The following is a 22,424-nucleotide window of genomic DNA, read 5'->3' on the forward strand; positions in this document are numbered from 1 at the left end:
TCACATATCACCCCACCACCCTTTCAGAGCTCACAGTCCTGCCCCCCCTTCCCTCAAACACACCCCAGTGCAAGAAAATATTAGCTTGGCTTGGAAGATAATAGTCTGGTTTAAATCAACACCGTGGTTATTGCAAAGTGGGGGGGGGGAGGGCAGTGTGAGATTGAAGGGGGGAGGGGAGGGCAGAGCAGGTTTAATTTCCAGATTTAAAGGACTGAGAGTGCCCTGGATTCTCTTGTTTAAACACCCACACTCCCGTCTGCCGCGATTCTGTGAATGAGTTGGTTGCCCGAGATCGTTCCCCCTCCTTCTTCCTTTAAAGGAAAAAAGGCCAAAGGGGAGATGTGCTTCAGGCTCCGTGCTTGCGTTTGCGCGGGACAGATGTGCAGCAAACTCTCAACAGCTGGCCCCCCCCCTCCTCCTCCTCCTCCTCCCCCGCCCCCGCAGGGGTTAAAGCGAGCGAAAGAAGCTGAGGCTCGAGGCTGGCTCCGGCATTGGACGGACAAGTTGGAGCCCCGCCTCGGATTGGCTGACAGCGTTTTAGAGGGAGCTGTCGCCTCCAATTAAAGAGGCCCCGCGCAGGCAGGCTGCGGAGAAGGTTTGAGCGGCTGCCTAGTTAACCAGCGCGACTCTAGCCCGCAGCCCTTTCCAAGCAGAGGGGTCGTTCACCGGCGGCTGCCAGGAGTACACCCTGTAGCACGCTGCTGCCGTGCACCGAGAGAGCGGACACCTTGACAAAGGAAAGGACGAGGCTTGCAATGGAGCTGAGCCCAGGAATTCAAAAGGTGAGTTGCAACTTTATTTGCCCCTTCTGCTTTGTGTAGTCTCCCCCCCCCCCCCCCAGCCACCACTTGCCTAGCAAGGTTAGGAGTGGCTAGGATGTTGTAAGTTTTGATGTGCCTTTCCCTTTTCCCCCAGTGGCTCTAGCTAAGTAAAGCCTCTAAATAGATCAGTGCAATTTCTTCCTGAACACAAAAAGAAAAGGAGGACTTGTGGCACCTTAGAGACTAACAAACTTATTACAGCATAAGCTTTCGTGAGCTACAGCTCACTTCATCGGATGCAGATTCTCTGTGGTGTCACCTTGATCTTTCCTGGGCTAATGCTAGTGGAGGTGTTAATTTACCTTCTTGGCTGAGGTGACTGTAATGTTTTCCAAAGGACACAGTTCATCTGCTGGTTTCAGAGTAGCAGCCGTGTTAGTCTGTATTTGCAAAAAGAAAAGGAGGACTTGTGACTCTAAGGTGCCACAAGTACTCCTTTTCTTTTTCGTTAATCTGCTGTCACTTTGTAGGATTTGCTTTCGGCCACCTTATGATTCATTCCACCATCGGTGTACTTCAGAGAGGACAATCAGAAAGGTAGCCTATGGAGTTTAACAAAGTGGTAGGTAGCCTATTTTGGTAGATCTTTAGTAACAAAACCCCTGTTTCCCTTCACCTCTTGTAGCTTCTTGGGCCACTGCCAAAATGCTCATTCAAAGTACTGAGAGCACAACTCCAGCACAAGGTAGCTAACTTCTCTCTCCAGGGTCTGAATCCTTCACTCCCACAGTGCTGGCCTGGTGCCCAGCTCAGTGTATGTATGTGTGTGTGTTTTTTGTTTTTTTTTAAATAATAATAAATGTGCAGGTCAATAAATAAAACTGAGCGTAGTTTTTTATTCCCCTATCTTGACAGCAGATAACTTACCTGCACACAATGGAAAGAAGCCAGATTTTGGAAGGAATTCAGTTTCCCATTCAATGTAGTCATCCATCTCCTAAGGAGATGGAGGGATAGCCCTGGTGGGTGCAATTAATGACTCTTTCCAAATTTCTTTTTGAGCTAGTTATCTAGCAGTGGAAGGTTTGCCTGACAAAACTTGATGCCTAAATGCATGATGGGAAAGCTGGGAATATCTTCTGAAAGTTGAGATTCTTTAGAAACTATTTCACCTTGGGCTGTTTTACAATGAGGAGGGAGTTTAATTTTAGTATTCACTCTCCTCAGTAGAGTGGAAATCTGTTTAAAAATGGGTTTGGTCATGTTCCGTTCCTTTCTTTGGTAGAGTTGGATTATAGGAGGAACGCTTTTCCCTCTTATTGCCACTTCCTTAATTGTCTGCACATTGTTCATGCACGCAAAGATCTTCTAATTTTTCTCCAAGGCTACAGTTACATATTCCAAAAAAATCTTATGTGCTGGAAGTGGGAGGAGAGAGGTTTTAATACACCAGGGAGCTGCAGATAGTGGAAGATTTCAATTCTACATTTTTGTGTGTGATATTTGCTCCATGTCCAGCGTAAGGGGTTGTATGGAGCTACCCCAAAAGAAGCCTGTGATGGAGTGGTGGCTTAAAGTGGCATGCATGCATACAAACCGGGCTTGATCCTTCAAGCTCTGAGCACATGCTTAACTTTAAGCATGTGAGTAGTCTCATTAATTTCAATAGAACTACTCCTGCTTAATTGTAAGTAGGTGTTCTTGGGTGCTGTATTGGCTCAGGGAAAGCATGCTCAACATTTTGCAGGATCACACCATAGTGATCAGGATTTAGAATGGTTTCCACTACCCTTCTATGACTTGGAGAAGTGAATTCTTAGTGTGATGGTATTAGACTACTTCCATCCCTTTCTGGGCTTAATCCAAAGCACACTGAAGTTGATGGGTTGTGGGGGCAATCAATTGACTGACTTGGCCTCTGGATCCAGTTCATATGCAGCAGACACAGAAGAAAGGAGTGTTACAAAATAAGTGTATTGTTATGTGTACCATAAAACACTAAGTACATGGGGGGGGGGGGAATCCATAGGGAACTTTAATACATGAATTGAACTATATAAAACTTTTTGACAGGAAAATGTGTATATTGAGAAAATTTCCTTCAGTAAAACTTCAATTGGCCAAAACCAATTACTAGTCCTTATCTATTCTAAACTGATATATATCACAACTTTGACCATCAGCCTCTACTAGAGACTTGGATTACCTTAGAGAGACCCTTTGGGTGGGTGGAGTTTTTGTTTGTTTGGGGGAAGGTTGGTTGGTTTGTTTTGAGACTGGAGAATTTTCAGTACTTTTTATCACCCTTACTCAGGAAGTGAAGTTCCAGGACACTTTCATTCTTTTCTTTGAGTTAGAACAACTGAACACCATCCCATGGTGACTCCTGACTTCAAACTGAATTTAAGAGCTGTTAGTCTCCAGAGAAAAGATACATGGTGTATGGTGCCAGGGAACTGGATGCTTTTTGGCTTTATTTTCTACACCTGCATGGCCGCATAACTAGGGAAAGAGAGGAAACCACCTCCCTGAAGTGAGATCACATGCATCTCTAGGTTTCTGCGTTGTCAAAATAGCACATTTTGGATTTCTTTACATTAACAGCTTCTTGCCTCACTACTTAATGGCAACAACCCTGGTAGCATGGTTTGCCCACCCCAGGTGCTGGATGGGGGAGCACCCACTGACTAGCATGGGTGCTGAGTCTCAGGGCTTCTGTGCAGATGGCTGTAGCCACCCTGGAATCTACCAGGTTTGGTGGCAGGTCCTGAGGCCTTGAGGTGGGAGAAATGGGTGGCACCCCTACCATCCCCAGCTAAAACCTTCCATGAGTGATTCCTTGCAGAGAACAACTCCCCAAAAATCCCTCTCCTGGCTTCTAATACAGGAGAGGAGGATCTGTCTCTCTGAGACTGACATGGCTCTCTATTTGGAGTAGTGCTGAGCAGCAGTGGCACCATTGAGACCAATGGCAGGGATCTCTCCAAAAAAAGCACTGTGCAACCTGTTTCCCCCCACCCCTGCACCTCCCTTCCCCCTGAGATTGGGACCATAGCCCTGCTTTCTCACTGCCCTACCTGCTCCCGCTGGTGCAATGTAACCGCATGGGTGCACACTACTGTGCTCTCCTGAGCTCCGGGACTATTGCTATGACAGGCCATTGCACCAAGTTCCTGAGGAGAGGCAGCTCTTTTGGTTTGCCATCTGTAAACCCTCCCAAAGGCCAGTCACAGTCTAGCCCTGAACATCTAACTGATCTGTGCTGTCTTCTCCCTCCCATCCTCTTCCTCTCCCCCTCCAACTCTGCTGCTCTGTGCCCTTCATGTGGGCATCAACTTCCCATCTTTCATTCCCACCTGATGCATATTGGAATGCTGCCTGGCTGAGACAACTCTCATTAGCATTGTTGGTCTAGTGACAATGGTTCCACTCACTGTACAGCACACTTTTATATATATTTTTAAAAAGCCCCTTATTGCCAGAATGTCATTGGGCCATTGCTTCCACATGGGGTGCAATCCTATAGCCTGAAATGATCCCTAGCAGAAACCACACAATGACAGCGAAACCTGAAGTATATGGGGCAAAAAAATTTAGCGGTAGCTTTTGATCATCCAAAAATACTTCCTCTGATGCCCAGAAATGAGCCTTTCTTGGGGAAGGTCAGAAGACGAAGCTCATTCTTTGGCTGCATCTACGCTACAAGCTAAGCATGTGATTCCCAGCTCATGTAGCCATAATTTCTTTAGCTCTCCTCTGAGATAGCATGCTGAAAATAATAGTGCAGCTGTGGTAGCACAGGCAGCAGTGTCGCATGGTACAAGTCCTGAGTATATACCCATGAGATGTGGTGCATTTGTAGTCAGGGTGGCTAGTCCAAAAAAAGTTTGGGGCAGAAAATCTGTTTTCCAGCCAGGTCTAGCTACTCTTCCCTTGTGCTGCAACTCATGATGTGGATACCGTATGCAGGAGAATAAGGACTACTTATCTCCCCTTACTGCTCAGTGTGAATATATACTATGAGTGACAATCTCTACACTAGGCTGTTCTTGCCTCGAAGTTCCTCATATGTGATTTGAGAAGGGACAATGATGCTGCACAGCTGTGGATCACAGAGGGGTATTTTGCACTCTGGATGCAGAAACTTGTCAGAGTCTTTCCAAAAGATAAAGCTTTATACAGAGCTGTCATTCCTGAAAGAAGATATCATCAGCAACTTTGGACTTCATTTAAATGTGTGACAAGCATTGCATGAGTATCTCATCTGCATTACAGGGATGTGGTGTCATGTTTTTGCACAGTTGCATCTGATGGGTCAAAATAGGGCTAAAACGCCCTGCATCGACTGACCCAATGATCTATCTCCTTATCTTCTGTAATTGTTCTGATAAGTTGTCTGTCTCCTACCACCTGAATTGAAACCAAACGCAACAGTAAAAGGAAAAAAGTCCCAGCTAGTTTACACTTAAAGAGAAATGCAGTAACATAATACCAAGAAAAATATCTTGCATCAATCTGTCTGAATAATAGAATATGTTCACAGGCACATGAATGTCTTTGCATTAGACAGCTGTTTAATTTCCTGAATTGTGAGAAGGGCACTTTTTCTGGGCACAGGGTGAGCTACTGTCAACTATTAATTTGGCTTGGCACTCTCACATGGCCAGTCTGAGCAAGTCTACGAATGGGAGTCTGGAATTCTTTAGGGCTTGTTCCAGGGCCTTGAAAATTTGATTTTTTTTTTTCAATCACTGTTGGGTTTAGTTATTGCTGATGTCTTGTCTCATGTATTATGGGACTCCTCTGAGGAAATTAAAACAAGGTGGTGGGGGGGAAGCATTCTGCTGGGAGAATCAGTGGTTTAGCTTAAACTTTGAAAATATTTTGAACTCCAAACAAAGATGTTTTGTAGTTTATTGGAAACATTTGAGAACAGAGAAACATGGGCTGCTACCCCTGAATTCAAACTATAATTTGATCGGGAAAAGGAAATAAAACCTGTGCTCAAAGCGAAGCTGAAGAGTTTTTTGTTTCAGGTTATTCATTTTTTTCTTTTTTTAAAGCGGGGGATGTACGTCACTAAATAAAAGCTGTTCTGCCCAAAGTGGGCAAGCTAGAGAGAACATAGGAACATAAGTGTTTGTTTGCCATAGTGGATCTGATCATTGGTCTGTCCTGTCTGGAATTCTGGGTGGACAACCGAATGCTTTGGAAAGTGGCAAAAAACTCCATAATAAATTCCCAGCAAACCTGCAGCAATCAGCGTATGCCTTGGGGCCAGAGATTTTATTTATATCTGACGATATCTAATGATATAGAAGTGAATGAGAGCTTTGTTTGATTTGGTACTGCTGGAATTTGGTCCACTGTTATAAGCCATAAAATTGCCCAGAACCTTTTAAAATCCTGCAACTGTTTTGGTCTCTGTCTTAATGCAGTATTGTGAGACTTTTTTTTAAATTGCTATATCACTTATTTAAGTCAGTCAGGAGCTTTAAGCTAAATCCACAAAGTGATTTTTTTTTTTCCACTGTGCATGGTGGGTCTCATACAACTGTCCAACCAGCCATTTGTAAGCCTGTAAATGAAGCAGGGGGAGATGTTACTGCTAAAAGCAGTCTATAGAACATTGGCTGAACCACTACTTTGGCCAAAACCATAGCCGTTTTCCAGCAGTTTGGGCATGAAATGTGCTGTGGCTCTATCTTGGGGTACCCTGGACTGTGACTCTCCCTGTTCTCCCCCGCCTCAGCAAGAGAGATTTGCTTGTGCTTAACTGGTTGTCAGCTTCCTCACACCATCAGTCTCTTTAAGGTTCTTCTAGCCCTTATTCTGTTTAGCAGGTTACCAATAGCCCTGAGCCCCTCTGAAATTGTCCCCCGGTAGTATCCGGCTCCTGTAACTGGACACTGACAGTAATTACCAGGTTTGCTGTTTCCAAGGGAACTTTATACAGACAGCTTAATGGGCACAAGTCAGGATCAGGTCCCTTTATAACATCACAGCACAGAGATGTATGTATAGTGAAGCAGTCATGCATCTTATCAAAGACTAAGACTTAAGAGAGATTAAGGATAACGGGAAAAGAAATGGTTACATAAAAAGTAATAACTCTTTAGAGTCTAAACTTAACTTTAACAGGCTAAAATCCTTATGAAGTTGTTTCTCACCTAAAACAATCTCCCAGCATCCCCAACTCCCGTGGCTGGGATCCACAGATGCAAAAAGCTCTATTCCTTTTTACTCTCTGATGGAGAACAGGGTGTTGTCTTATAACTGCAGGACAAATCCAAAAAACCTTTGAAGTGCATCTCTAGATATGGCTCTTTTTTTCCTGTTGACTTCCTGTCCCTCTACTGATTGATGCAAATTGGGCTTTGCAGTCTTTTGACTCACCATGCTTCCTCTACATGTGAACCTAGACAGACTGGTAAATATATATATCCTTTTGTCTGGCAACACCAGTTTTTTCACCTGTGTTGGGTGGTAATGCTTGATACTAACTATAAGTTGTATAGTCATAACTTGTGAAATATATGGATGATTAAAAATATTAACAACCAGCAAGATCCTGGCTTTAATTTAAGATCTCATACGACATTCTTTACAGATAAATACTATGACGGCAATTTGTTGTGTGCAGTGAGTTTGTCGGGGGTACTGTTACAGAACAGCAAACACTTTGCCAGTTGGCACTGACAAGGTCTGAGTGACATGCATATTTACTAGTACTGCACATGTAAACTATAGTGACGCTGCATGCAAAAGGATTTCATTAGTTATTTGCATATGCAAGTGCTAATTTGTGTGAACAATAACTGTACAACCAATTCACAAAAAGAAAAGGAGGACTTGTGGCACCTTAGACAGACAAATTTATTTGAGCATAAGCTTTCGTGAGCTACAGCTCACTTCATCGGATGCATTCGGTGGAATTGGTGCAACCAATTGCATGTCTACACTGTCAGAAAATCTGACAAAATATTTTCTACACTTAACCTGCAAGGAAAAAAGTACTCCTTGTCTTTCTCAGTATTCACAATTGCTGGTTGTGGATCACATTAGCAAAAGTTCAGAGTTCCGTGTTGGAACCTTGTTAGCTACTTTATACGGTTCAGCTAATGCAGACCCTAATCTTAATTGGAAAGCCAAAAGGCATTCCTTCTTTGTGTAGATCCAGTAGATATCTATGGTGTTATGTAATGTACTCCCCAAGAAAACTGGAGACACATTGCCATCTGTGGTCCTATTTAAAAGGTGGTCCATAGTTGTCATGATGTCTGCATGACTTGAATCAGTATGTACCCCAATGAGCAATCCTCCTCCTGTTGGAGTGGGATGACTAATAGCACTGCATTAGTTGCAAAGGAAAACATTCATCTTACTGTAGACACTTGTTTGTCTCTACTAACAAGTGTTTCTATGTACTGAATCATAAAGTTGTCAACACAGTCTGACCTCAGTGCAAGAGGATTGGGAGTTCTGCCCACACCCATGCCTTTCTTTCTCTTTGACTTAGACTGTTAAGGCACTGATGCTGTCCTATTTTGTCAACTGTCATGTGAAGAGGGGGTGAGGGACAATATTTTTGCCTTTCCCTCATCCTGACCTAAAACGGCCTTGAATGAGACCAAACACAAATTGCCATGAACCTTCAGCCAGTAGCTCACTGTGAAGAATGTGTGGGTGAAGAGTTGTGTGTTTGGGCTCTATCTAGTCTTTTGGGGCCAGGTCTGGCTCACCTTATGGTTCAGGCAATTTAAAATTCCTTCTGTAGGAAGAATGTTCCTGGAGTCCTTTTTTTATAGGGAGGGGGTCTGAAGTGCCAAGAATGTAGGTATTGTTTCATTCAAAAATAGGAGTTCAGTGGAGCTATTCTGAGACTATTTAGCCACTACAGTCAATATTTTAAGGGGTGTTTCCGTCCACACTTCCAAGACATTCTCACCACACCTGACCCTGGCTACAAATTCTTTAACTCAGTCAGTCCAGTTACAGATACTCTGAATAGTTTCCCTTGTCCTTAGTCTAATTGTAGACCCTCCCCCTCATCACCACCACCACACCTCTTCAGTGTCCCACTCTCTTCTTTCCAGTCACAGGCACAAGTGTAGAATCTCCAAACCCTCCCCCTCTTGAGTCCTTGGCCCACCACACAATAAAGTGCAAGGGTCTGTACTCATTTAAAAAAAAAAAAAAAAGTGCTACTGAGATAAATGAAAGTAGTAGCAACTTTGGAGATTGGGAACTGCTGCCTGAAAAGCCATGATAGGTTTTTTAGGCCCAGATTTTTAAAGTGTTAGTCATTGCTCAGTGTTGCAGCATATGACTTTTTTTTTTTTTTTTTTTGGAGTTTAAATTCCATCCACATTTCATTATATTTAGACTCTGAAGTACCCTAAATCTCTCTTGAAAATGAGCTTTAATTTCCTAAATCAGATGCTGCAATGCTGAGTGCAGTAATGCCTAAAGATGTCTAAAATCTGGGCCTTAATGCTTAGCAGCTCCTTCAGGAAGAGTATTTTAAGAATACTAAGAACTGAATCCTCTGAATAGGTGAGAGGAAAGGAGAGGGGAAAACCCTAGTCCCCACTACTGGTGTGCAATACTCATGTAACATTGCTCACATTACTGTAAGTTCTCTACTTTCTAGAAAGTAAAGACCCCATCCAGTGTTTGGAGGGTGTGTCTAATAGCTCACCATTGGTTCCAAGGTGAGATGAGTACAAATAATTAGGGCCACAGGCTCTTGAATAAGGATGGCAAATGAGCTGTTTGAAAGAAATGAGCCTTTCTGAAAAAGCGAGGACTTAATTAGTAGGATCCAGAATTTAACATTTGTGTAAAAATCCATGTGTAACTGAGAAAATTTCAGGCTGTAGCAGTTGTTAGGCCCTCAGAGGTGCCGAGGGGGCATATTAATAACACTCCATTTCCTTCCCCTCTTTCATGCACTTGTGAACATACCAGCTAAGCTTTTTAGCAGCCTTGCAGGGATGCTGCCCAGTCTCTGCTGGGGGCACAAGATTGAAAGCTTCACAAAAAGGGAAGAGGAAGAGTGAACATAATAAGCAGCTCCCTATGGGCTTTTATTTAGCAGCTAAACCTAGCACAAGTGTGTTTATATGTGTACAGACACCAGCCAGAACAGAAGCAGAATAATAACCCAAGACAAGCAGAAGCACCCCAGTTTCCAAATCAGATTTTGATTACCCATGGGATCTTCATGGACTTGATCTTTCTCTTCTAAAAGGCATGGCAAAACTCCCATTGATTTCAGTGGAAGCAGGATCCAGTTCTATATTACTCTTTCAAAAATTCACTAATACTTGATGCAATCCAAAAACTGTGGGCAAGTTCCCCAAGATTTGCTCAAACCCTGGCAAAGTGCTCCTGACATGGAAAATCTGTTGGGGGAAGATAGTTCATGACAGCAGAGAATCTCTTCCTATTACCAGGAGTGTGTAGGGGAGCAGAGCTAGCCAAATAGTTTGCACCAGTAGCCAAGATGGTTCTACAACCAGGGCAATGTTTGATGTAGTGCACCCATTCTGCAACCTCAGCCCATGAGATTTCTATGGATTGCCAGCCATAAGCTGATTTAAAGCTGCTGTCTCTTCTTCAGGAGGAACCCTGAGGAAGGATAGGAGGTAGAGGTACCTTCCTCATGGAGAGTGTTTTGTTTTTGTTTTTTATTGGCTGGTGCTCCAAGGAGGTGTCATGAATGTGTCCCCTACAGCAAAAGGTGCGTGGCTGGTACGGGGAATGTAACTTAAATGACCCTGTGCCAGCTTCATTTGACTTGGCTTTGAACTATATAAAACGTATTCATTTGTGGAACAAGTCATTTGACTTAATGTTATCTCACTAAAAGCCAAAAATTACATACTGTAGTCTAGAATATTTGAATATAACAATAAAGTATTAATGATTCTGAACTATTGTTAGCAGCTTTGTAAAAGCATTAGCTTTTCTTCTCTGGAGTCCCTTTGCTTGGGTTACAAATGGACATGGGTCTGATGTTCGCATGCCTTGGGTCTAATCATAAACATGTTTAGGTGACAAACTTCCATTGGAATAAATGCCATTTAGGTGCCTAAAAACCTTTGAGGATTTGGACCTTCCTCCTCTTTAGACAAATATCCACATCTAAAATTGTCATGATTGTTTTAGTCTTGGGCCTGCAATATATAAACAGTCCTAGGGTGGTGTGAATTTGGAGTGAGGTCCATTGATAGAGCTATGAAGAGAAGCTATGATCGCAGTTAGCTCATGATGGGTCAGTTCCTTCAAGGTGATGAGTACTCTCAAATCTTATTGATTATAATGGACTGAGGATCAGACCCATGTGTTTAACTCTCTGCTCTGGTATGGACTGAGTCCATGGTAGTGATTTCAACGTAAGACACACAGGGTATGTCTACACAGGTATAAAAAAACCTGCAACTGGCCTGGGTCTGCTGATTTGGACTCAGAGGCTAGAAATTGCTGGGTAGATGTTTGGGCTCAGGCTGTGACCTTGTGAGGGTGGAAGAGCCCCACTTCACCTTGAATGGTACTTTAGGCTATATGCTAACTACTTACGCTAAACTTATGGCTAGAACAACATAAGAATAGACATACTGGGTCAGACCAATGGTCCATCTAGCCCAATAGCCTGTCTTCTAACAATGGCCAATGCCAGGTGCTTCAGAGGGAATGAGCAGAACAGGTAATCGCCAAGTGAACCATCTCCTGTGGCCCATTCCCAGCCTCTGGCAAATGGAGGCTAGGGACACATTCCCTGCCCACCCTGGCTAATAGCCATTGAACAATGCTGCATACATTTGATTATGTAATCATTCTTGAGGTTAAAGCATCGTTTATATATCCTATATTTGGAAAGCAAGGACTCAAGCCTGCAGTCCTGTGCAGGAGCTATGAATATTCACCACATGTCAATCAAGCCACTTAGTTAGGTAACGTTAAGTACCTGAGGCAAAAATATTCACACTGAAGTCTTTAAATACAATTCTCCAATCACTTCTTCTTCTTAAAGCTTCCCAGGTTTGCATTTAAGGTTTTGTAAAGAAACCAAAGTTTCAACACCTATTTTGAAACTCTTAGGTCTCTACTGGTGAGTTTATAATACCCAGGGACAGGCTTTCTCCATGTGAGATTTCTGATGGTGCCTACTTCCATCTGAGCTGTAAATACTGTGAGAACAGGGAATGTGGTCTATTACCATGCTCAAACCAATAGGAGTCAGGTGTTCTGTCGCAGCTTTCCTTTGTGGCCTTCAGCAAGCCATTTAACTTCCCCATGGCTTAATTTCCCCATCTATCAACTGAGGACAATGGTGCTCAGGGGGTTTTGAGGCTCTTTGAGATCCTTGGATGGAAAGTACAACAGAAGTGCAAAATATTAGTAGATTATTACCATGCTTGTGGTATTTCAACACTTTTGCTTCCAGTGGGAAGCAGAAAGCACAGAGGAGACACACTTAACTGAAATATAGTACTTATCTGAACGTTTTGGAACTTGTAAGGGCTAGTATTTAGTTCAAATTTGGGCAGCTTCATGCCCCCAAACTTTCATTTTTATAATTCAGACCAAGTTTTCAAAGCTCCAGTTTCATATTGGTGGAAAAATCTGTTCACCTTATTTTTTTTATTTTTTATTTTTATTTTTATTTTTTTTTTTTTTTAAAAAGCCTGTCCTTTCTTTATCATGAATTCACACTCTGTTAGAGAGAGGAATGCTGGCTGCCAAGTATGTGCTCTTGGACGAAGAAGATATTTGCAGAGTCTCTAGCTCGATTATATCTCTGTCGTACCGGAGGTTGAAATTTGGCACCTCTGCTGAAATAGTTTCCTTCAATATCAATGCCTTTCCCTGTGCTTTATATATTGCCAAAACAAAAGGCATTGTTTTTAGGATAAACTTCCCACACTCTGAAGTACAATGTCAGTTAGTACTCCCAGCATTCCAAATGCCACCAATTCATTCCACATCTTGTATCCAAATACTCTATTGGATTAGTTTAATTCGGACCTTAAGTGACCCCCTTTTTTTTTTTTTTTCTTCAAAGGGTAATAACATGAGTATCTGCACTTAACCTAATTTGCTATCACAGCAAGTCTTGCTCAAGATTGTGCATATGATGGACCCTGCACCCATGCAAATGATAAGAAAAGGAGTCTCAACAGTCCTTTTTCCCAAGACAAAGAAATGCAGGTGTTGATAAATCTCACACCTGACAAATTTTTGTCACTTTTTAGTGAATTCAGTCCTGGGGAGAGGTGCTGGATTGGCTGCCCTACATGATGAGGTTCTCTCTATCTGCAGAACTTCGCCACATTAATGTTTTGACACAAAGCTGAAGCTACAATCTCCAAGGGGTAGAGGATTGTTCAGTTGCCATTTTAACCTCTGCTGAGACATCATCCAATTGTCCTGTTGGCAGATTGTTGTGGTGTGCCATGCTTACCACTGAGAACTGGATAGTGACTCCATAGGTGAGTAATGGACATAGTTGAGGCTCTCCTTCCAAAAGTCACCAAGGACCAGCTTCTCCACAGCATTGTAGCAATGTGAATTGTCCACCCTGAATGTCATCCTCTCTAAGAGACTAGGCCTCTCACAGTTGCCTTGTGTGACAAGACATTAGGTTGTTTGTCAGAGTACCAAGTTTGGCCTCATCTAGAGGGTACTTGACAGGACACAGGCATTGCAAAGTTCTGGACTCCTCAATTGTAAGGAAAAAATAAGCATATACTACTACTTAATAAGGGGGAAAACTGCTAGGCAAGGTTAATATTTCTATGCCTCAACTGTAGGACCCTTGCTGTATTACATCATTTCTTTTGTACTTCATTAACACAAGCTTGCCAAGAACACAAAACGGCAGCATAACTGTAAGCAACTCTGGAGCAAATGAGCAGGTTTCATCTTGTGAACTGGTCCAACTGGCTTAATCTTTGAACTTCAACATCCAATAACCTATATTTTGAAATTTATGCATATTTTTCTCAATGCAACTGCAGCAGCATCAAGACTAAATGCTTAGACCCATTAAATAGGGAATTTTGCCATTGACTTGAATGTAGCCTAAACATGTACAGTAATCATCCAAGCCTTACATGATTGCTTCTCCATTCTGCTTGAATGCAAGAAGCAAACATTTTGCTTAATTGTGGAACAGTAAAACCAGAAAGCTTTTTTGCATAAAAGGCATGGTGAACATCAATTCCAGAGCACAAAGTGAATCAAAACAAATTTGGAGTCAATTTGAGTTAAATTCCCTACTCTCTGTATAACAGTAACTTATACCACTCAAGATTTGTTTGTTACAGGGCTAAATGAGATCCAAGGAGGAAAAATGTTTAGTGTATATTTACAATTTAGTTAAAATAAGGCTTTATATTTTTGAGCACATGATTCTTTTTGACCACATAATTTTTGTTTTAATATTGAGTTACATCAATGTATATACGCTGAGGATCTAGCCTATAGATCATAAGTACTGTGCCAAAGTTTCTTCAAAGAACTTTTATCTCTTCTCCCTTCTCCTCTTTCCCCCCCGCCCCCAACCCAGGTCACTTCTATCAACATTCATGGTGTCAGATGATCAGTAATCCTGTTTTGCTAGAACTTTTCAGTGCACTGCCTTGAAGAAAAGGAGACTTGATCAGGTATCCTCTCAAAGGAGATTGTCAAAAGGTTTTAAAAGAAAGCATCTTCCTATGTTTCCTGACTAAGTGAAGTGAATCCCTCAATCGAACTATAAATTCATGATGCTCCAGGCCAGGTTTCTGCTGCCTATGGTGTGGGCTGATAGGGATCTTTGTTCTGCATATGTATTTTAGGCAGATAATACATACCACCTTCCACAATAAGACCCTCTCCGGCTGTTTATAACTTTGCTAAACTTTAACCAATTGGGCTGCACTTTTCCATGCTGGATATCTGGGGTGGGGTGGGTGGGGGAGGGGGGTGTTTTTTGTATGAATGAGGCAGGGCTCCTGTATTAAGGTGATAATTTTATAGTGATCATAATGCCCAAGGAGCTCAGCCAACCTTTAATGCTATCACTGCCTAAACTTTGACTGCTTGACATTGAAAATTTAATGTTCCTCTAACATAGGTTTTCATGTAATTTAATATAATTCCTGGCATTCACCAAAACATGTACCTTGTCCTGTATTTGGTGATGTCAACTTGTTATAAATATAGGTCCTGATTCTTCAAACACTTTACTCACATCGTTAATTCTGTATCCCTGAGCAGTCCCATTGACTTAATTTTGGCCACTCAGCATTCTTAAAGCTAAGCATGCATGTAAGTTTCTACAGAGTTATGGCTCCAACTTGTGTATACACTTCCATGTACAAATGGAGCTATGCATGTAAATAGCAAGTTTAGCCACAAAATTCAGTTTTTGTGTGTGTGCAATTGCCAAATGTGAAATGCAACTGCAATAGACTGAATTGCTAATACGCGCATGCAATCAAACATACAAATTTCTGAAAATCAGACCCTCAGTACCTTTGCAGTACACAATTAATTTTTGCACCAGCAAGATATTAGATTTATTTATTTTAATCCACCATGCAAGGTCCCCGTACCTACTTTCAGTACAGCACAGATTTAATGGGTGGTAATCAAAATCCTTCCTCTCTTGGGAGTCATCCTTAATCTTAATTTACATAGCAGGTTATGGTTGTTCTATAAATGTCCAGCATATGCATGTTCTAAGGCATTAATTAGCCTATATACTCTAAACAAATTTTTAGTACATCTGTCATCTTCACTAAAGATGCTTCCTTTGGAAGACCTTGTGATTGGCATGGAAGCTTAGTGTTTTTTGTTTTTTTTTGCTTTTGTTTTTTTTAAAGCAAATTTAAGAACGTCCCTACATTTTAAATAATAGGAAATATGAATATAAATTGTAGTGCATTAACTGTAGGTTTGTGCTTAAGTGAGGAGCCCCAACAATCAGTCCCCCCCCCCCCAAGAACTCTCTGTTCACATTTAGGCACTGAATGAAGAACTAGATTCTCCAATGCTCCACACCCAGCATCTTCCATTGTGACTGTTGCCCATATTTTTTCCATACTTCTGAAATTCTGGCCACTTAGTTAGGTACCTAACTAGGAGACCAGATTTTCAAAAAATCTGGCCTCAACTATGGGTGCTGACTGAATTCCACATCTCTAAGGTGTGGTTCATGATACTTCTCTTCCTCAAAATGATTTTGAGGATAAAATAAATGAGAGGCACAGAAAAGCCAAACAATACATAGAAACTACAAAAGATCACCTTTCGACATGCACCCACAAATTTTGATGCTTACCAGTAGAATTGCTTGGAAGTCTCCATGGGGGGGCAGGGAGAGTCTGAGTTCTGGTACTTAGTCTCCATATTTTTTGACAAAATGAGATTGACTTTTCTGATAGTATATCAGAATTTCTGCCCAGAATGGGGAAATGAAGTGAAAAGAACATACTGAACCTCAAATATATTTGGGTTAGGTTTGTTTCTAGTTTTGGGGTGAGATTTTTGAGCCCATTCTTATCCACAGTGGATCACCCATTCCCATCTGAAACACCAAGGATATATCTATTATCTTTTTCTTTAAACCCAAGAGAAGGCATATAATATATTCTGAGGATCCAGCTGCTCTCAAAAGTCCTAATTGGAGTAGGAGTAAGAATTGGAGTAAGAACTTCTAACTGAAACACAATTTCTCTGTTGCTGTACCAACTGGATCTGCCTTAGTAGGAGCAATGTCCTGACTTTCATTGAATTTAGGTCAGGTCTTGTAATGTATACATTACATCTTTCTCAATGAATTCTGCCAGTTCCTCATGCATTTGTGAATAGAACTGAATGAATGTGATGTACTTTGCTTTGTTCAAAAGTGAACCAGTTTCAAAGGATGACATTTTACACAATTGTAAAGTCCAGTCACTTTCAGTCTAGTGCGGCTTGTATACACAGGGCTTCTGCAGCTGCTTTTGATTCAGCTGTATGTAAACACTATCAGCAGAAAGGCAGACGTGTTTCCTTTTCTCTACAGTCATAATCATCACTGTGCCAGCTGAACTATAAACAAGCATGAACGCATTTATGAGCTTTGTCCTAGAATGTCTCAAAGATTTTGAGATCAGAAGATGAGTGGGCATGATGACCCCTGTGGGAATTCCAGAAACATTGATCGCTTCTCCAAAACTGGATATGAAACACAGGAGAGGAACTAGAAGAATCCCAAAGATGTGGCATGAGTTCCATGCCAATAATCACCACCCCCCATCCCTTTTTCCCCCCCCCCTCCTCTTCCTGGAAACCTCTCTAATAGCTGATGCTACATACAGAGACCTTGGCAGAGAAGAGTGCTGCAGTCTCTGGCCTTGGTCAAAGGACTCAGCGAAAGTCAAACTCTAGAGAGTGAGCTACTGTTTACAACCGCCTCAAATAAAATAAGAGGGATGTTGTTCACTTTTTAAGCTTCCCTGGAGATGTGGGTGCAGTGTACAGTTGTTTCCAAATCTAGATGGATCACAAAGGTCAATACAGAATAAATATAACAAACCAAAGGAAACACAGAAAATTCATACTGCTGGGCCTGCTGAATGCAGTGAAGAAAGCCTTTGTCCATATATGGAGTATTTAATTCTCCTACCCTCCAACATAGTGCATCTGGGGGGCGGGGGGGTGTATAATATATATATTTCCCACTGTTCGGCTTGTCTTGGCTTTGTTTCTCTCCCTTAGTCCCTGTGATTTCTTTCCTGGAGCTTATGTTAGCATCCTTGTTCAGACCATGCAGCAACATTACCCATATTATACTGCAGATACCTGTGCACTCTCTCACTTAAAACACTTCCCACCCTGCCAAGATATGAAACCTCTTAAGGAGACTTGCTGAGTTGGGCATCCTTTTCCTACCAATCCTAGTTCTCTAATGCATGCAAATAAACCTTCATCTAAAGAACACAACTCAGTTAAGCAATTGCAATAAGTAATTAAACTCATAAACGTGCTGCATTGAACGTCCCAAACCATCTAAACATTATATGCATGAATTCTTAGTGTTTTCTTGCCCGTGGGAGTCCTTTCAAAGCTGGAATTGTTAATGTCTGAAATTCTATGCAGGCTGGAGGAGCCCCACCCATAACATTCATGCTCTGCCTTAAGGGCATTTAACCCCAGTTTTCTGGTTGGGCTGGTAAGTTCCCAAAACATTCTTGAGTGCAGGATGACTTAAACTATACCAAAGAACTAGAACTAAGCAATCTTTAGGTCATTGTTTTGGAACATATTCCTCTTCCTAAACAATCTTCCCATAAGGCAAGCTAGAATTTGACTTTGGAAAACTTTAGTACTAAAGGGATAGGCTCAAACCTCACTTACACTCAGTGAATTCAAATCCACTCTCTGAAGTGGACTTCACTGATGCAGGTCTCTGGCTGTCTGTCATGGTGTGTGAGGTGGCTTTTTTTTTGTTTTTGTTCTCCCAATTAAAGCCTGTATTGAAAAAATAATACCTTGAGGTGGTTATGTGGGTGCTTCACTGTTTGTGCATGGTGTGTTTGCATAACATTTCTGTTTGGAGTAAAAATTCAATACACTCCTTGAGAATGCAGAAGCCTCATATAGGTAAGTGGGGATGAACAGTTAGGATAAGCATCTCCAGAGCTAATTATTTTGGCTAAATATAGGTAACCCTTTCAAAAGCACCTTAGTGACTTAAGAGCAGACATTCCATTGATTCTTGTGGCATTATTCTGCATAGTGCATTTTATACATACGAGATGGCATTTTCAAAAGTGCCTAAATAACTTTAGTATTGACTTTCAATGGGCTATATATGTGTGGCCTGGAAGATAAGACACAGGATGGGCAGCCAGGAAGAGCGGATTTCTATTTTCAGCACTGTCACTGATCTGCTGTGTGAGCTTGCCCAAAGTCGTAGGTTTTTAGGCCAGAGGTACCATTGTGATCATCTGACCTCCTGCATAACACAGGCCACAGGATTTCCCTGAAATAATTCCTGCTTCAAGTTGAATAGCTGTGCTTGAACTAGAGCATTTTTTTAAACTCCAATCTTGATTTGTAAACTTCCAGTTATGGAAAATCCCCTGCAACCTTGGGTAAGTTGATCCATTGGCTAATTATGTTAAAAATATGTGCTTTGTCTAGTCTGAATTTGTTTAGCGTCAGCTTCCAACTTCTTATACCTTCTTTAGACTGAAAGTACTCCAGCATAAAACTCCTGTTTCCCATTTAGGTACTTATGGTTATGGGTCCTTTTATTCTTGATATACTTCAAAGAATGCTCCTCCTTGTCTATGGCCAGCAGAATTAAGGACCATTTCTCCTTGTTCTCTTGCTTCACTTATCAACTTTCTGTAATGCTTAGCTTTTAATTACATTAATTGCTATCAACTTCCGTGTGTGTGTGTGTGTGTGTGTGTGTGTGTAAAATTTTGACTTCCTTTCTAAGCCAGGCTTTTTTGTTTTTGTTTTTGTTTTTAAACCAGTGTAGCCTTCTCTCTCAACATATGGCTTTTTGAGCATCTCTTAGCTTCACCTCTGCCTTTCCCTCTCCCACCCTTTGTCTAGCATTTAAGATCTCCAGAATAGGAATTGTCTTTACGGAGCCTAGCAATCTTGGCCCTAATTTTGGTTGAAGTCTCTACGCAACTACTGTAATGCAAATAATCAAATACAGCCTTCTGCACAGACTTTTAGATAAAGGTTTGTGCTTAGTTTTTATCCGTGGAAAGTGCCATAACCATTTGGAAGACTAGGGCATAAATAAGGGTGTTTGCTTTTAAAGGAGGTCTCCAAGTTCTGTTTTCTATAGTGTGGGTCTGCTGTAAATTATCTTTCTTCAGAAACCTGGGGGCAAATTCAGCCCTCTTATAAGCAGGCCCAAGTACAATTCGGTTATGCTTGCTTACACCAACACTAGAATCTGCCTCAAGTCTAGGTTTGAGCTGTATTTCTTATACTCTTAATAATAATAATTAATAATTAATTATTATTAATTAATAAAAAAGACAAGAGAACTAGGTTTAGTGTCTCACATAGATAGCTCTAATATGACTAAGGCTAGGTCTGGGATGAAATACCAGAGTTGCAGTTTCTTCAGTTAAAACAGCAAACAGTGCAAGGACTACTGGTAAAATATACCCATTAGCTACACTAGTTCGATGCAAGTCATAATAACTTGATATATGCCTGTGATCAAAGTTTCAGGCATTCCTTTAAATAAGAAAACATGTACATGTGTGAGAGGAAGGCTAAGGCTAGCAAAGCTGTCTTTCAGGTTTTGTTTCAGAAGTCACAAACAATACCTAAATGTAAATGCTATGGTTTTTATTACTAAATCTGTAAATGTCTACTTTCTGTTTCTCTTTCGAGGGAGAATGTTTTACCCATTTTCCCTTCAGCCTTCTGTGCCTCTTGAAAACAATAATTCCAAGTGTCTCTTCTTTTTTAAAAAAGAAAAAAAAATCTTGAATAGGGGGGAGAGAGTGTTCGATCACAAGCTGTTGTGTTTGAACAAATGAGTTTCCAGATGATTGGAGCCATTGAAAGCTATTTGGAAGGAGAAAAGTAGTACCTATTACCAAGAGAAATTGCCTTTTTGAAGTTACTGATAGAATCCAGAGTGAATGACCTTTTATATAAACATCTGATGGATTCTATGACACTTTCAAACTGACTCCCTGATTTTTGGAAGGAATGCAAGTCTACATGCATGTGGTGTATTTACCATTTTAAAAAGTGATGTCATATTATTCAAATTAAATTGATCTATGGTAGACAAATGCAACTAACATATGCCTCTATGTTTGGCCACTACCTTCACAAAAGCATACCTCCTGAGGCAAAAACCTTGCCATACCTTATTTCAGAATGAGCCTGATGCTGTAATTCCTGTCATGTGAATGCCACCTGTTTCTGAAGATATTTGTATAGCTTGGCACTAAAGTGGAATGGTTAATCCTTGCCCCTCTAATAATTCTGTGGATCAATTTAGCACCCAGGAACACGAGGGAGAAATGGCCAGAAAGAGCTAACTATACTCTAAGCAAGTGCTGTTTTAAGCTTTGCCACTCCTCTTAGCCAAGGCAGCTCAGTCCTGATCTGCACTACCTTAGCTCTTCCAGTACTGCTCACTGCTGAAGTAAAATTATTAGTAGTCAGACCTGGCTTCGCTTCTTGCTTCTGCCACCGCCTTGGCCAAACAACTTTAATCCCCATGTCTCAATTCCCCTACCTGAGGAAAATATTTCCATATCTCCAAAGGATGTCAAAACTAACTTGAGTCCAGATTGACCCTTGTGCAGGGAAGAAGAGGTGTGGGATGTGTAAGGAGCCTTCCCTTCCTTCTCCTCACCACCTGCACCAAATGAGTCCCTAATTACTTCAAATTATATGCTTGGCCAGTACCTACCACAGTGGCATCTGGCCCATGAGTGGGGCTCCAAGGTGCTACAGTAATACAAATACATGCAACCTCTATTCCTTGCTGCTATCGGCCACCCACCCCATGCACCCCAACATAAATGGGGTCAGGGAGGTTGTGCTGGGAGTTGGACAATGGGGCCCCAATTCTTATTGGGCCCACTCAGCACTATTGAGATACACGTAACTGGGAGAGTCCTATGCTCTGCCCTTGTATCTTCATGTAGTCTGGTTTGTAAATTCTCCAACAGGGATGGAGGGAGGTAGATCTGGACCCTTGGAGCTGGCTGATCGTAGAAAGAGGGGAATAGTCTGCTTTATCCTAAACTCTGATGCAGTCTGCACAGTCCCACTCTATACTTCCTGAGGCATAACACTTCTGACCTCCCACTGGGGAAATACAGAGCTGTCCCAGCTAATATTGGCCATGCTAAAACTTGCTCTGCTTGGCCCTTAATGTTTGTAAAGCTCTGTAAGGTGATTAAAGGAAGCAAAATATTGCTATACTCTGGCTTCAACTACAATGGGCAGATACATTAGATACCAAAGTAGTATAATGGGCTTCAAGAATGAACTGTAATATTGTATTCTCTCTGGGCTAGTGTTAATTATACACTAAAGCACACAGGAGTACAACCTATTGACTTATTGGCCTTCTCTTTGGCCTTCTTTCTCATACGATCACAACTTACAGGTTGATCACAACTTAGAATGTAGTATTTCTCTCTCTCCTATTGATGCTACTTCTGTCTATTACAAGAGGCAAATACTTTGAACTCCATGTCTAAAACAATTGCCACAGATTGTATTTGTGCCACTAGGACACTGTAGTACATGTTGGAAAAGAAACTTTAGACTGAACATGAACTTGTCTTGCTTACAAATCAAATGTTCGGTCAACACTTGAATTCATGTTGTCCAGCTGTGACAGGAGATGTTGTAAAATGAAACTTATAATTTCTATGAATATTTGCTTATATAGATATTCCAGACCTGCTTATTTACCTTGTTTAGACATAAACTCAAGTGTTTTCCTTGTTTTTATTAACTTATCAGGGTAGCTGACCAGGAATAAGGTTTGCCTTTCCAATTCTGTCTAGACAGTTGAACTATTAGTCTAGTCTAGTGCTGGACTGTTTAGTGTAACTTCAGTCAATCATGTTTTCCATGTCAATACTATACATTTATTAATCCTTACCT

General features: G+C 41.4%; 1 protein-coding gene across 4 annotated transcripts in view; it reads left to right on the plus strand.

Annotated features, from left to right (window-relative positions):
- Window positions 1–507: 507 nt before the first annotated feature.
- LMCD1 (LIM and cysteine rich domains 1) overlaps window positions 508–22,424 on the plus strand; it is a 65,476-nt gene continuing 43,559 nt past the window's right edge. The window contains exons 1-2 of one of the 4 annotated variants that reach the window (XM_043518725.1): window positions 508–785; window positions 1,295–1,386. In XM_043518725.1, coding sequence (XP_043374660.1) covers window positions 1,369–1,386 — 18 coding nt within the window. In that variant the 5' untranslated portion in view covers window positions 508–785; window positions 1,295–1,368. Of the gene's footprint in view, window positions 786–1,294; window positions 1,387–14,370; window positions 14,438–18,826; window positions 18,899–22,424 lie in introns of those variants that run through there. The other 3 variants (XM_038411233.2, XM_043518726.1, XM_038411234.2) reach the window with 3 other exon arrangements.

Source organism: Dermochelys coriacea, chromosome 7 (genome assembly GCF_009764565.3).
Source record: "Dermochelys coriacea isolate rDerCor1 chromosome 7, rDerCor1.pri.v4, whole genome shotgun sequence".
In the NCBI taxonomy this organism is placed as follows: domain Eukaryota; kingdom Metazoa; phylum Chordata; order Testudines; family Dermochelyidae; genus Dermochelys; species Dermochelys coriacea.